The sequence below is a fragment of the Carlito syrichta genome, unplaced genomic scaffold, assembly GCF_000164805.1.
Source record: "Carlito syrichta isolate Samal-C Ts95f unplaced genomic scaffold, Tarsius_syrichta-2.0.1 Scaffold301936, whole genome shotgun sequence".
NCBI classification, from domain to species: Eukaryota; Metazoa; Chordata; class Mammalia; order Primates; family Tarsiidae; genus Carlito; species Carlito syrichta.
Window position 1 is genome coordinate 302,184 of NW_007246032.1, and position 15,020 is coordinate 317,203.

Here is a 15,020-nt window from a genome sequence, read left to right on the forward strand (position 1 = left end):
TCTCTCAGACGTGGTGACCCTCTGAACTCTGATCCTTCTGGCTTTTTAAATCTTTTCCTTTGCTCACTTCGTTAGCAGATGAGGACTCCCTTGTTTCTTCCGGACCTGACCCCACAGAAGACCTCCTCCCAAGCTTTTATGTTGATCCTAGAAGTTTGCACACTCTTCTGTCTTTCTCTTACCCACTAGTGATCTGGGAACTGGGATAGGGCAGATTATGAGAAGGTCAATTTGTTGAACTTACATGTCCATCTAAAGCCCAGTGGTCATCTTTGAACTTATTCACAAAAATCTCTACAGGCCCTGTAATCTGGTAAACCTGAAGTAGGAGATGGAAATCTTCTTTCTTGTAAGTTCCTGGGAAAAGAAAGTTCAGGGGGGTAGACATGAAAGATCTGATAAAATTTCAAAACCCCAGTTTTTGGGTTTGTAGGTGTGAGTTTCTGAGTGTAATTTCATGTCTAGATGTTGATCTAAATAATTCCTGCATGTCTTTCAGTAGTAAGTGCAGTGCTGCATGTGAGTTTGTGTAGGCTGAATGTGAGTATAAACAAGAGTGTGCCCGTGTGTGTTAGTAACTGGATTACTGGGTTGAGATTGTGAACCTGTGTATACATGCACCAGTGACAATATGATTTTGTGTGTTTTAATCTGTTCATTAATGCACAGGTATGTTTACAATTCAGTGAGTGCAGAAATGCATGAGGGCATGGACATGGGAGTATGTGAGTGTGTTTATGACTATGTTAGGGCAAAAAGACAATGTGATCATGCGGTTGTATAGGTGCATGCATGTATGAATGAGTGGAGATGATTGTGGGGTTGTGTGTTAATATGTTTATTCATTCACTCATGCATTCATTTATCCATCTATCAAGTAAATACTTGTTTTCTAAATTTACTCATTACAAATTTCTGATTATAGAAATATTAAAAACTGGGAAAATTTTGGAAAATGCAGAAAAAAAACTCTCCTGATCTCATTACTAAAAAATAACTACTGCTAACAAGTTGTTGTAAATGCTTCTAGTTTTCTTTCTCATGAATATAATTTTTTCCTTTAAAAAATGAGAGTCATATTTTAAATACATTATAATGGGTGCATTTTCCCCGAAATTGGTATAATATTTTATACAGCAGGTATACTATAATTAAAATACTCATTTCTTTATTTTGGGGAAATTTTCTAGTTCCAGTTTTTATGTAATACAAATGACCCTGTAAGGGGAACATCCTTTATTCATAAATGTTTGACTTTCTCCATATCAATTTCTTATGATAAAAATTGTTACAAATGTAATTAATGGGTCCAATAATTTTCAAAGATCTTGACAAAATGTTTTCTAAAACTGTACTATTTTAGACTCTGATCATCACAGCTGAACCAGCACTAAGGTTGATGGGCTAAGTGGAAAATGACATTTTGTATTTACTTTCTTTATTTCTCATTACCACTGAAAAACATTTTTTATTTTGTTTGTTAATTGTTCTTTGGCATTTGGGAACCCTTTGCCTCGATTTTTTTTTTGTTGGAGTCTCACTTTGTCATTTAGGCTAGAGTGCAGTGGCACGTTCACGGCCACCGCAGCCTCGACCTGCTGGACTCAGGTAATCCTTCCACCCCAGCCTTCCAAGTAGCTGGAACTACAGGCATGCGCCACCAAACTTCAGCTAATTTTTTGATTTACTGTAGAGACGAAGTCTCGCCAAGTTGCCCAGGCTTGTCTTGAACCCCTGAGCTCAGGCAATCCTCTTGTCTCTGCCTCTCAAAGTGCTGGGATTACAGGGGTGAACCACTGCACCTGGACTGCCCCTATTTTAAATTCAGTTTTAGGGATATCAGTCTCTTTTTGCTTTGCTTATAAGCATTCTTTACATATCCAAGTTACTCATGTTTGTCATCTAACCATTTCCTTTCAGCCTATGTTGCTATATCATGCAAAGATGAATAGAAACCTCCTTTTCTCCTGGCCACCAGACAAGTCTGTGCTTCCCATCACAATTAAGTACAATGACATTAGGCTCATTCTTGCAAAGGGTGTGTGGTGTGTGCCCATCCTGCCTACTCTCATGGTGGGGTGGGGGGTGTTGCTCCTCACCAGCCAAGTGCAGCTCGACACCGCTGTGGTCAACAATGGTGGCGTTGACTTTGCTGTTGGCCACCTGGAAGTCAGTCACTCTGAGCATGGCTGGCTGCTTCTTCCCCTGGTACTCGTAGGCCCCTTTCCACAGGGAATTCTTGGCAAAAACATCCCCAGGAACTAGAGGAATTGAAAAACAGATGTGAGAGGGACTTGGTGTGTGCTGGTAGAATTAGGACCACCGATGACTGACCCCAGCTCACTCACTGAGTTACCTTTTCCTTAATGTCTAACATGTGGGGAGGTGGTAGAACACTCTAGTCTCTTTTGTCTCAGAGTGAATGAGTACCTTTTTTTTTTTGAGTTGGGATCTCACTTTGTTGTCCAGGCTGAAGTGCAGTGGCTGACTGCAGCCTTGATCTCCTTCTGGGCTCAGATGATCCTTCCACCTCAGCCTCCCAAGTAGCTGGGACTATAGGCAGGCACCACAATGCCTGGCTAAATTTTTTAATTTTGTTTTTTTTTATTGTTGACGAGGTCTCGCTATGTTGCCTAGGCTGGTCTCAAACTCCTGAGCTCAAGCCATCCTCCCACCTTGGCCTCCCAAGGTGCTGCGAACATGCCCAGCTAGGTGAAGGAAATTGAAATCAGTCTGTCAAAGAGATATCTGCACTGCATGTTCATTGCAGCACTATTCACAACAGTCAAGATAGGGTAACAACCTAAGTGTCCATGAATAAATGAATGAGTAAAGAAAATGGTATATATACACAAAGGAATACTATGCAGCTTTAAAAAAGAAGGAAATTCTTTCATTTGCAACAATATGTATGAACCTGGAGAATATTATGCTAATTGAAATAAACCAGGCACAGAAAGACGAATACTGCATGATCTCACTTATACTCATATATGGAATCTAAAAAGTTGAATTTATAGAAGTAGAGAGGCTGAGGTGCAGGGGGAGGCACTGAGGAGTACTTGGTCAAAGGGTACAAAGTTTCAGTTTGACAGGAGGAATAAGTTTAACAATCTGTTTCACAGCATGGTGATTATAGTTAATAATGTGTTGTATATTTCAAAATTGCTGAAAGAATAGATTTAAATGTTCTCACTCTTCACAAATTATAACTAGATGAGGTGATATATATGTTAATTAGCTTGATTTAATCATTCCATAGTGTATACATATATCATAACATCACATTGTATCCTATAGATATATACATTTGTTATTTGTCAATTAAAAGTAAAACATTTTTAAAAAGGAAGAGAGAGGGAATTAGAAAGAAGTAAGAGAAGAAAAAGAAAGGGAAAAAGGGAGGAAAAGGTATTTAAAGATGAAAGGGAAAAATGAGAAGAGAGAGAAAACAGATATATCAGTATGGTGTGATAGACAGGAACATGACCCAATGAAATCAGACAGACATGGAGTCTAATCTTAGCTCTGTCACTTATGTTTGATCATATGCAAAGCCTCAGCTTCCTCCTGGTGTAGTCTATACCTATAGTTCTGTAAATGGTGGTCATACCACCTACCTCACTGGGATTATTGTGGGGGACCAATAATCTAACGTTAATTGTATATTACATGATGTTGGGCACATAAAAACACCTAATCAGTGATAGCTACTAAAATTGCAATTTATTCATGTATAATTCTCTATGGCAAGCATTATGATCCTTTTTTACTGAATGGTAAACTGAAGGTTAAGAGGTAAAGTTCATTTGCCCAGGAACACAGCTGGTCAGTGACCAAAATGGCACCCAAGATGAGTTTATGATGCCACAGCTAATCTTGTTTCCTGCATAATGCACATGCTAATGAGGTAAATAAAAAAACAAAGGTTCAAAAAAGAATGTGATAGTCTATAATAATTTTGCATTATGTAGTTCTGAGTCCAGTTCTAAATGTGACATTTTGAAAGGCACAAAAACTATCTTAAAAATGTAGCTGCTTCCAGGAAGCTCCCTGTACAGGACCTGGGTCTGGTCTGTATGTCTGTATAACCACACGCTGGCCAGTCTTGTACCAGGAGGGGCTGCGGTAATCAACAGTTCCAGAGCTCTGGACATGTTTCTGGAAGGCACTGGCTCTCTCTCCTGGATGAAGTGTCTTTTTCCTTCTGGCTCACTTTCTCCTGAAGTCTGCCTGGGCTGGGGAGGAGGGTGAGGGAATCTGTCTAGGTCTAGACGTAGTTTTCATGCCCTTCTGCTAGGCACTCAGTAACTCATTTGCCTGTTTCTGGCTAATGACATGAAAAAAGTAGCTCCAGTTTCAGAGCCAACCATCTGGACCATACATACTTGAGGTTTGGGTGAGTGGCGGCTCCCGTGCAGTGTTGATGGGTCTCCCACTGGGCCGGACCTCTGCTGGGGAAAGAGAGTGGAAAAAAACAGGTTCAGCCTCTGTTTCACACTTTAATGGGAAAGCAATGATCAACTGTCTGACATTAGGTCAATAGGTTCTTTGAGAGCTTGCTTTGGACTTGCAAAATGTGTGCACTGAAAATTAGAAAGCATCAATGAAAGAAATTAGAGATCTAAATAAATGGAAATGCATTGACTGTTCATGGATCGGAAACCTTAATACTGTTTAGTTGACAATACTCTCCAAATTGGTCTACAGATTTGACACAATCCCTGTCAACATCCCAAATGTCTATTCTGTAGAAATTTGACACAATCCCTGTCAACATCCCAAATGTCTATTCTGTAGAAATTGACAAGCCAGTCTTAAAATTCATATAGAAATATGAGGCAAAATGATCTTGAAAAAGAAGAACAAAGTTGGAGGATTGACTCTTCCCAATTTCAAAACTTACCACAAAGCTACATTAATCAAGGCTGGGTAAAGGATGGCATAAGGATAGTTACAGAGATCAATGGAATAGACTAGAGAATCCAGATATAAACTTTATATGTTTATGGTCAAATGATTTTTTACAAGCGTGTCAAGGTACTTCAATGGGGAAGGAGCATAGTCTCTCTAATAAATTGTGCTAGAACACTGGATATCCACATGCAAAATAATGAATTTGGACTCTGACTCAACACCATAAAAAATTAACTCAAAATGGATCAAAGACATAAATGTAAGAGCTGAAACGAAAAGCTCTTAGAATAAAACATAGGCATACATCTTTGTGACCTTGGGTCAGGCATTTTCTTAGATATGACAGCAAAAGCATAAGCAACCAAAGAAAAAATAGATAAATTGTTCATCAAAATTAAAAACTTTGGTGCTTCAAACAGCATCAAAAAGAAAGTTAAAAAGATAACCCATAAAATGGGAAAAATGTGCAAATTATGTATCTTTTAAGTGCCTCACATTCTAGATATATAAAGAACTCTTACAACTCAACAATAAAAAGATAAGCCAATTAAAACATGGGAAAAGATTTGAATAGACATTTCTCCAAACAAGATATACATATGAAAAGATGCTCAGCCTCATAAGCCATTAAGGAAATGTAAATTATTTTTACACAATGACATGGACAACAAAAGTAAAAATAGACAAATGGGATTACATCAAATTAAAAAATTTCTGCACATTTGAGAAATAGACAAGTCTTCTTGCAAGAAGACATGCAAATGGTCAAAAAGTATAGGAAAATGCCCAACATGACTAATCATCATGGAAATGCAAATACCACAATGAGATATCAGCTCAAACCTGATAGACTGGCTATTATTAATAAGATTAAAGATAACAAGTATTAACCAGGATGTGGAGAAAAGGAAACTTTTGTATAATGTTTGTGGAAATGTAAATTAGTATAGCCATTATGGAAAACATCAAATTAACAGTTGAACTACCGTATTATCTAGCAGTCCCACTACTGGATATATATATATAAATAAAATCAGTAAGTCAAAGAGATATCTGCACTACCATGTTCATTGCAACACTGTTCACAATATCCAAGATATGGAAGCAACCTAAGTGTCTATCAATGGAACAATAGATCAAGAAAATGTGGTGTATGTACGCAATGGAATACTATAATATACAGCCTTACAAAAGAAAGAAATTCTGCCATTTGTGACAGCATGTATGAACACTGTGATAGTGAAATAAGCCAGGTACAGAAAGATAAATAGTGAATGATATCAGCAATATGTGAAATCTAAAGAGGTTGAATTCATAGAAGTAGAGGGTAGAATGAAGGTGACCAGAGGTTAGAATGGGGTGGGGCGTTTGGATTGGGAAGATGTTGAGCAAACAGCACAAACTTTCAGTTAGATGGGAGGAATAAGTTCAAGATCTTTTATACATCATGATGACTGTAGTTAACAACAATGTTTAAGTTTTTTCATCCAAAAAAGCCCACAGGGAGATACCACTTTATACCTACTTAGGTTGGATATACTAAAAAAAGATGGCTGACAACAAATATTGGGAAGGATGTAGGGAAGTTGGAATCCTGGTGCATCGCTGGTGGGAACATAAAATGGTATAGGCACTTTGGAAAACAGTTTGGTGGTTCCTCACAATGTTATACATAGAGTTATCATTCTCCTAGATATAGACCCAAGATAACCGAAAGCTATGTACATTGGCAGCAGCATTATTCATAATTGGCAAAACCATAAACAACTCAAATATCCATCAACAAATAAACAGATCCACAAAAAAGTGGTATCTTCATCTGGTGAAATATTATTTAGCCAAAAAAGAAATAAAATCCTGATACCTGCTACAACATGAACAAACTTTGAAAACATTATGCTAAGTGAAATTAGTCACACACAAAAGGACATACATTTTATGAATCTACCACAAGAGGTATTTAGAATAGGCAAATTCATGGAGACAGTAAAATAGTGGATACCATGGGTGAAGGAAAAGGGAAAATGAGAAGTTAAAGTTTTTTTGTTTCTTTTGAGTTGGAGGCTCACTCCTTCGCCCAGGCTGGAGTGCAGTGGCACGCTTATGGCCACCCCAGCGTTGACCTGCTGGGCTCTGGTCACCCTTCCGCCATAGCCTTCCAAGTAGCCAGGCTTGTGCTACCACATCCAGCTAATTTTTGATTTATTGTAGAGACGAGGTCTCACCAAGTTGCCTGGACTGGTCTTGAACCCATGGGCTATGGCAATCCACAAGCCTTGGCCTCTCAAAGTGCTGGGATTGCAGGCTAAGCCACCGAGCCCAGCCAAGAAGTTATTGTTTAATGGGATAATAACTTTGGGACAATGAAAAAATTCTGGAAAACGATAGTGGTAATGGTTGCACAATATCGTGAATATACCTAAAATTGTATATTATGTATGTTTTACCAGAATAAACATTTATAATAATAAATGTACTTTCTATTTTAAAATTTTTATAGAGATGAAGTCTTGCTATGTTGCCTAGGCTGGTCTCAAACTCCTGGCCTCAAGTGATCCTCCCAGTCTCAACCTCCCAAGTAACTGGGCTTACACCTGTAAGTGATCCTCCCAGTCTCAACCTCCCAAGTAACTGGGCTTACAGGTGTAAGCCACCACATCAAGGTCAATAAATATACTTAAAAAATACCTTTTATCATTACCATATGTGGAAAACAAAATAAATTTAAAAATCATACAATGAAAATTAAATATTATTATTATTTTTGAGTTGGAGTCTCACTCTGTCACCCAGGCTAGAGTACAGTGGCACACTCATGGCCACTGCAGCCTCTTCCCGCTGGGATGAGGCGATCCTTCCACCTCAGCCTTCCAAAGTAGCTGAAACTACAGGGGTGCATTACCATGCCTGGATTATTTTTTGATTCATTGTAGAGACGAGGTTCCACCAAGTTGCCCAGGCTGGTCTCGAACTCCCAGGCTCAGGCAATTCTCTCACCTTGGCATCCCAAGGTGCTGGATTACAGGCTGAGCCACCGTGCCCGGTCAAATAATATTAAATTCTAGCTCTTATAAAGGCTCTGACCCTGAAAACTTCTCTTTGAGAGACAGGATAGAAAAATATAAGTTTAAATCCTAAAGTTAGACCTTAAGGGTTTGGCTCTTTATCAGCTGGTGACCTTGGACATACTAATTAACTTCTCTGTGCCCCAGTTTCTTCATATATTAAATGGTGATACAAATAGCACCTGTCTCCTAGGATCCTTGAGAGGATAAAAGGAATTAATACGTACAAAATGTTTAGCACATTGCCTGGCCTGTGGTGAGATCAGCATCTGTAAGAGACAGTTCAATACTATTACAGCACCAAATTGCTCCTTTATCTCCATGGCTAGCCTCAAGCATCACCTTCTCCAGGAAGTCCTCCCTGACTTCTTCCCTCTCCAGCTTTAAGACACTTCCTCCTCATTCCCACAGCATTAACCACATCTCCATGTTCTTCCAGGTACGTTTATATCCAACAATGTGTCTATAGGGCAGGGTGGTGTCTTCCACCTCTGAATCCCCATGCCTCACACAGGCATGGTGCAGTGATAGTGCTCAATAGAGAATGAGTGAATGAAGAAGGGGGGGGTCTGGGATATCTTGGAAACCCCAAGGGATCTGTGGTGGGTGTTGTTTTATCAAGGTTATAATATGCATAATATGCTATTCCAGTTTTGTGGAAGAAAGTGCACTTCTTTGCTGAAAATTGACAATAATCCTGTGAGAGTGTGTTGTAGCTCAGGCTGAAGTGGCAAAATAAAATTTGGGATGTTGGTTGGGCGCAGTGGCTCAAGTGTATAATCCCAGCACTTTGGGAGGCTGAGGTGAGTGGATTGCCTGAGCCCGTGGGTTTGAGCCTGGGCAGCTTGGCGAGACCTCATCTCTACATTAAATAAAAAAATTAGCCAGGTGTGGTAGCATGTGCCTATGGTTCTGGCTACTTGGAAGTCTGAGGCGGAAGGATTGCTGGAGCCCAGCAGGTCGATGCAGGGGTGGCCGTGAGCGTGCCACTGCATTCCAGCCTGGGCGCTGGAGTGAGACTCCAACTCAAAAAAAAAAAAATTGGGTGTGGGTTCAATATATTCTTCTTGACACTGCCCTGGTTTGGTCCCCTATAGAGACTCAACAAGTCATGTAATGACAATAAAACAGTGCTGTTAAATTCTGGCTCTGATCAAGGCTTTGACTCTGAACCCTTCTCTCTGATGGATTAGGAATTCAGAAGCAGGATCCATCTCCTGGGAGTTTGATTTCTTCCTTGTCTTTCTCCCTCTTTCAGCTCAAGCTCAGCCACACCTTCAGCCTCCCATCCTGGGGCGGCTCACCGTGCAGACATACTCACCCAGACAGATGGGTGGCTTGCCTGTCCAGCTGCCATCCGCTTTGCAGGTGCGGTGCTCGGAGCCACCTTTGAGGGAGAAGCCCTCCTGGCAGGAGTAGATGAGTGTGTAGCCCATGGAGGGCAAGTCCAGGGCCCCGACGTTGGCATGGGTTGGTGTCTCTGGCTGCCTGCAGTGGTGGGCTGGATGAGAGAAAGATATTGTTGGATCTGGGGAGATTAAAGACTTCTGGGGGCCTTTTTGACCACTCCCCTGTTCCTAGATGGAATATCCCCTTTCCTTTCCTTTCTGGGCCCCTTCACGCCCAGCATCTCCCTCCCCAGTCCTCCATCCCAGCCCCAAGCTCTATGTCTGTAAGAATGGTCAAGATGGAGATCATGCGGATGTTGGCTTGGAACCTATGCCTGCAGAGCTTTTCCTGAGAAAAAAGGAGTAATTATGGTCAACAGTCTGATATCTCTATCGTGAGGCCTAGCCTTGCAGTTGTTCGTTTTTGCTGTCACTGAATAGCTTTTTTTTCTTTGCTAAGTCATAGGGATAGCCTTCCAATATCAGGAAGCCTTTTATGTGGAAACATCTTCTGTGAGGCCCCAAAGGGCAAGGACTACAAAGAGACCAATACGGGTTCAAATAAAAAGTCATGAGCCCCGTCATTCAGAGCTTTCAAGCTTGTCCTGATGCCTCGTGGGGGCAAGACACATTTTCTCAGGATGCAGTGAAGTCTGCACTCACAGATACAGTCGGGCGGAGTTCCGCTCCAGGTCAGGTTGGGGAGGCAGGTCCTGGTGGTGGAGCCCTGAAGCAGGTAACCTTTTTGACAACGGAAGAGCACGGTGCTTCCAACCTGCGGTAAGGACAGAAGGTCCCATCATCCTCTTCTAGCCAGCAGGGCTTCATATGCCTGTCCCTTGACCACTTACTCTCCCACAGCCCAATTCCCAACTTCTGTTGCCTGCAACACCCTTCTGCTTCTCTGCCTTTCCAAATCTTATCCTTTGAAGCAGCAGACCTCATGCCTCTTCCACAAGGCCTCATTCAATCCCCTGAACCACGGTGTAATACTACACTCTGTTGTGATCAGAGCCCTGGACTCCTGCATCGGAATTCTGACTTCTACGTTTACTTAGCCTGCGTGAAGCTGTAAACTTTGGTCTTCCCCCACTTTTTTTTGAGTTGGAGTCTCACTTCGTCACTCAGGCTGGAGTGCAGTGGCATGCTCATGGCCACCCCAGCGTCGATCTGCTGGGCTCAGGTGATCCTTCCGCCTCAGCCTTCCCAGTAGCCAGAACTACAGGCGCGCGTTACCATGCCCGGGAATTTTTTGGGTTTATTGTAGAGATGAGGTCTCGCCAAGTTGCCCAGGCTGTTCTCGAATGTGTGGGCTCAGGTAATTCTTTCACCTTGGCCTCCCAAAGTGCTGGGATTATGGGCTTGAGCCATTGCGCCTGGCCATCTTCCCACTTTTAAAGTGGGGATGACCATTGCTGGAATGTTGTGACACTCAAATGTGGTGGTAGATTTGGCAGCATTTTATTAAAATAGCAAGGGCAGTAGCCAGGTGAGGTGGAGCATGTCTGTAATCTTAGCTACTAAGAGGCCAAGGCTAAAGGATTGCTTGAGGTCAGGAGTTGGAGACCAGCCTGGGTAACATAGTGAGACCCTGTTTCAAACAAAATAATTATTACTTATGTGTGTGTCTTCCTTTCTTCTATGAAACTGTAAATTCTCCTAGGAGAGACTTGCCTTCTTTACAGATTTGCTCCTCAGAGACTCTTGTACTGTGCTTTGTAAATACCTATTGATCAGAATTGCCACCCTCCCTCTGCTCAGTTGCGTTCCCCACTTTAACCTTCCACCAGCCCCTCATTTTCTAATTCAACACTCCAGCAACCACGAGTTCCACTCTTCCCCTCTAACCCACTTGGCATTGTGTGGCTGATCAGTTTCCTGCACTGCAACTTGGATTATACTCTTTCCCAGCGCCAACACTCATGTGTCCCTTGATCTACTCGAGCTAATGCAAAGGCGACATGTAATTATTAATTTCCACTCCCTTCCTCCATGCCCAACCTGCCTCCCTCTTGAATTTCATCATTTGATTCAGCAAATGGCACCTTTACACGTGCAGATGTGCTAATCAAAAACCTCAAGTCATCTATGAACCCTTCAACTCCTCAATCCAACCCATCAATGAGTCCTCTTGGTTCTACCTACACACAATGTGCCCTGGACTCTTCACTTCTCCCACCTCCGCTGTCACAACTTCCCTTATCTTTCTCAAGTCATGATGACAGTGTCCTACTTCTCCAAGTGCTTCTATTCTTAACCCCTTTACTCATCCTCTACTCAGCAGCCTGAGTGATATTTCAAATGGTGAATCAGATTCAGTTGCCTTCAAATGACGTTTAGAATAAAACCCAAAATGCTTATCATGACCTCAAGGCCCTGCATGATTTGGCCATATCTTAGTCTTTGCAAAAATTATGCGATATCTAACATGTACAAAATAAGATATGCAGCAAAGTACAGAAGTGTGATCATAAAATAGATATCTTAACCTACTGTAAAACTGCTCCCACTGTATTTCTAGCCCCCTGTTCACACCATATTCTTAACCTGTCCTGTTTCCACTATATTCCTAGTGTTTCCTGTTTCCACTGTATTCCTAGCCTCCCATTCCCACCATATTCCTATCAAAGTTGTCCAGGAGGGTCTTGAACCCGCAGGCTCAGGCAATCCACTCACCTTGGCCTCCTAAAGCGCTGGGATTACAGGCTGGGCCACCGAGCCCTGCTTCCCACTGTATTTCTAGACTCTTGTTCTCACAGTATTCCTAACTTATCCTGTTCCCACTGTATTCCTAGCCTCTAGTTCTCACCATATTCCTAGCCTGTCCTGTTCCCACCGTATTCCTAGCCTCTTGTTCCTATCATATTCCTAACTGTCCTGTTTCCACTATATTCCTAGTGTTTCCTGTTTCCACTGTATTCCTAGCCTCCCGTTCCCACCATATTCCTAATCTGTCCTATTCCCACCATATTCCTAGCCTCCTGTTCCCACCATATTCCTAACCTGTCCTGCTCCCATCATATTCCTAGCCTGTTCTCACAGTATTCCTAACTTGTTCTGTTGCCACTGTATTCCTAGCCTTCCATTCCCACCATATTCCTAATCCATCCTATTCCCACCATATTACTAGCCTCTTGTTCCCATTGTATTCCTAACTTGTCCTTTTCCCACTGAACCTGTCCTGTTCCCACCGTATTCCTAAGCTCTTGTTCCCACTATATTCCTAACCTGTACTGTTTCTTTATTCCTAGCTTGTCCTGCTCCCACTGTATTCCTAGCTGTTCCTAACCTGTCTTATTATTCCCACCATATTCCTATTTTCCTGTTCCCACCGTATTCCTAACCTGTCCTGTTTCCACTGTATTCCTAACCTCCTGTTCCCATCATATTCCTAACCTGTCCTGTTTCCACCATATTTCTAGTTTGTCTTGTTCCTACTATATTCCTAGCCTGTCCTATTGCCACTATATTCCTAGCTGGTCCTGTTCCCATCATATCCCTAGTCTCCTGTTCCCACTGTATTCCTGGTTTCCTTCCCATCATATTTCTAGCCCCTGTTCCCACTATATTCCTAGCCTGTCCTGTTGCCACTGTATTCTTAGTCTCCTGTTCCCACCATATTCCTGACCTGTCCTATTCCCACGGTACTCCTAGCCTGTCTTGTTCTCACCATATTCTTAGCTTTCTGTTTCCACTGTATTCCTAGACTCCTGTATTCCTAACCTATCCTGTTCCTACTGTATTTTTAACCTCCTGTTCCCACCATATTCCTAAACTGTCCTGTTTCCATCATATTTCTAGCTTGTCCTGTTCCTGCCATATTCCTAGCCTTTCCTGTTGCCACTATATTCCTAGCCTCCTGTTCCCACAATATTCCACACCTGTTCTTTTCCCACTATATTCCTCACCAAGACAGGCTAGGAGTATGGTGGGAATAGGAGGCTAGGAATATGGTGGCATGGAGGCTAGTGCATGCCACCATATTCCTAGCCTCCTATTCCCACCGTACTCCTAGCCTGTCTTGTTCTCATTGTATTCCTAGCCTCCTGTACCCACTATATTCCTAGCCTGCCCTGTTCCCACCATATCCCTAGCCTCCTGTTCCCACTGTATTCCTGGTCTCCTTCCCATCATATTTCTAGCCCCCTGTTCCCACTGTATTCCTATTCTGTTCCACTGTATTCCTAGCCTATTCTGTTTCCACTGTATTCCTATCCTGTCCTGTTTTCTCCATATTTCTAGCCTATCCTGTTCCCACTATATTCCTAGCCTCTTGTTCTCACCGTATTCCTAGGCTGTCTCATTCCCACCATATCCCTAGCACCTATGACTATAAATACTAGACTTTTCCATTAACATTTTATTAGACTTGCTCTATCTCATATCTGTGTATCCCTTGGTACATTCATCCATTCATGTTCCTTTTTGATGCATTAAAAAGTAAATTGCAGCCATTGTTTTTGTTAAGCACTGGTCAGGCCATGTGGCTCTTTGAACTATGGCCACCATGTTTTCCTAAGCTTTGGCCCCCTCCTGTACCTTAGGGAGGTGAATCTCTTCCTCTCTCTCTCTCCAATTTTTTTTCTAAATAAACTATATTTTCCCATCTAAAAAAAAAGAAAGCAAATTGCAGGCATCAGTGTATACCTCCCCTCCAAAAGTTAGAATATATATAAGGGGGGTATCAAAAAACCTAGGAATTTATTTATAAAAAATTATGCATTGACTGGGCTTGGTGGCTCAGCCTGTAATCTCAGCACTTTGGGAGGCCAAGGTGAGTGGATTGTCTGAGCTCGTGGATTCAAGACCTGCCCGGGCAACTTGGCGAGACCTCATCTCTACAACAAGTCAAAAATTAGCTGGGCATGGTAGTGCATGCCCGTAGTTCTGGCTACTTGGAAGGCTAAGGTGGAAGGATCGCTGTAGCCCAGTGGGTCGACACTGGGTGGCTGTGAGCATGCCACTGTACTCCAGCCTAGGCAACAGAGTGAGACTCCAATTAAAAAAAAGTATGCATTTATTATTACATTTTGAAACTTTGGTCACCTTCAAAGTACTCTCCATTTGAGGCAATACACCTATTGAGATGCTTTTTCCACTGCTCAAAACAGTTTTTGAACTTGTCAATTTTGATGCCTTTCATTGCTTTTCTGCCATTTTTTGTTTCACCTTTTCCACATTGGCAAAACATTTCCCCTTGAGGACTTTTTTCATCCAGGAAAACAAAAAAAGTTGCTTGGGCAAGATTGGCAAGGGAGGGTGGGACATAGAGGTCACACCAGTTTTGGTAAAAAACTGCTGAACACAGTGCAGTGTGGGTAGGTGCTCTCATAAATCACCCATTATGAAATGGGCAAAATGTGTTGAAAGAATCTCAAAAAAAAAAAAAAAAGAAAGAAAGAAAGAAAGAAAGAAAGAAATTCACCGAAGCTGAATGAAATTGCAGTCTCACAATAACACTAGCTGGTACACTGATGCTAATGGGTAACCTTGTAGGGGCCCACACTCCAAAAAATAATTCCGATTTTTGGGGTCCCCCTGATGTGTGCTGAATGAGTACAGATCGACTGGCTAGATCACATGACTTGACTAGATCCCAGCTTGTCACCTCCAGGTTAGTCCCTGATATTCTCTTGGGCATGTCTTGGAC

General features: G+C 42.0%; 1 protein-coding gene across 1 annotated transcript in view; it reads right to left on the minus strand.

Annotated features, from left to right (window-relative positions):
• Positions 1-15,020, minus strand: part of CSMD2 (CUB and Sushi multiple domains 2) — a 169,832-nt gene that overhangs the window by 7,299 nt on the left and 147,513 nt on the right. The window contains exons 39-43 of the mRNA XM_008055741.2: positions 10,034-10,145; positions 9,304-9,483; positions 4,389-4,451; positions 2,100-2,261; positions 245-357 (exon numbers count right to left, since the gene is read on the minus strand). Coding sequence (XP_008053932.1) covers positions 245-357; positions 2,100-2,261; positions 4,389-4,451; positions 9,304-9,483; positions 10,034-10,145 — 630 coding nt within the window. The remainder of the gene's footprint in view (positions 1-244; positions 358-2,099; positions 2,262-4,388; positions 4,452-9,303; positions 9,484-10,033; positions 10,146-15,020) is intronic.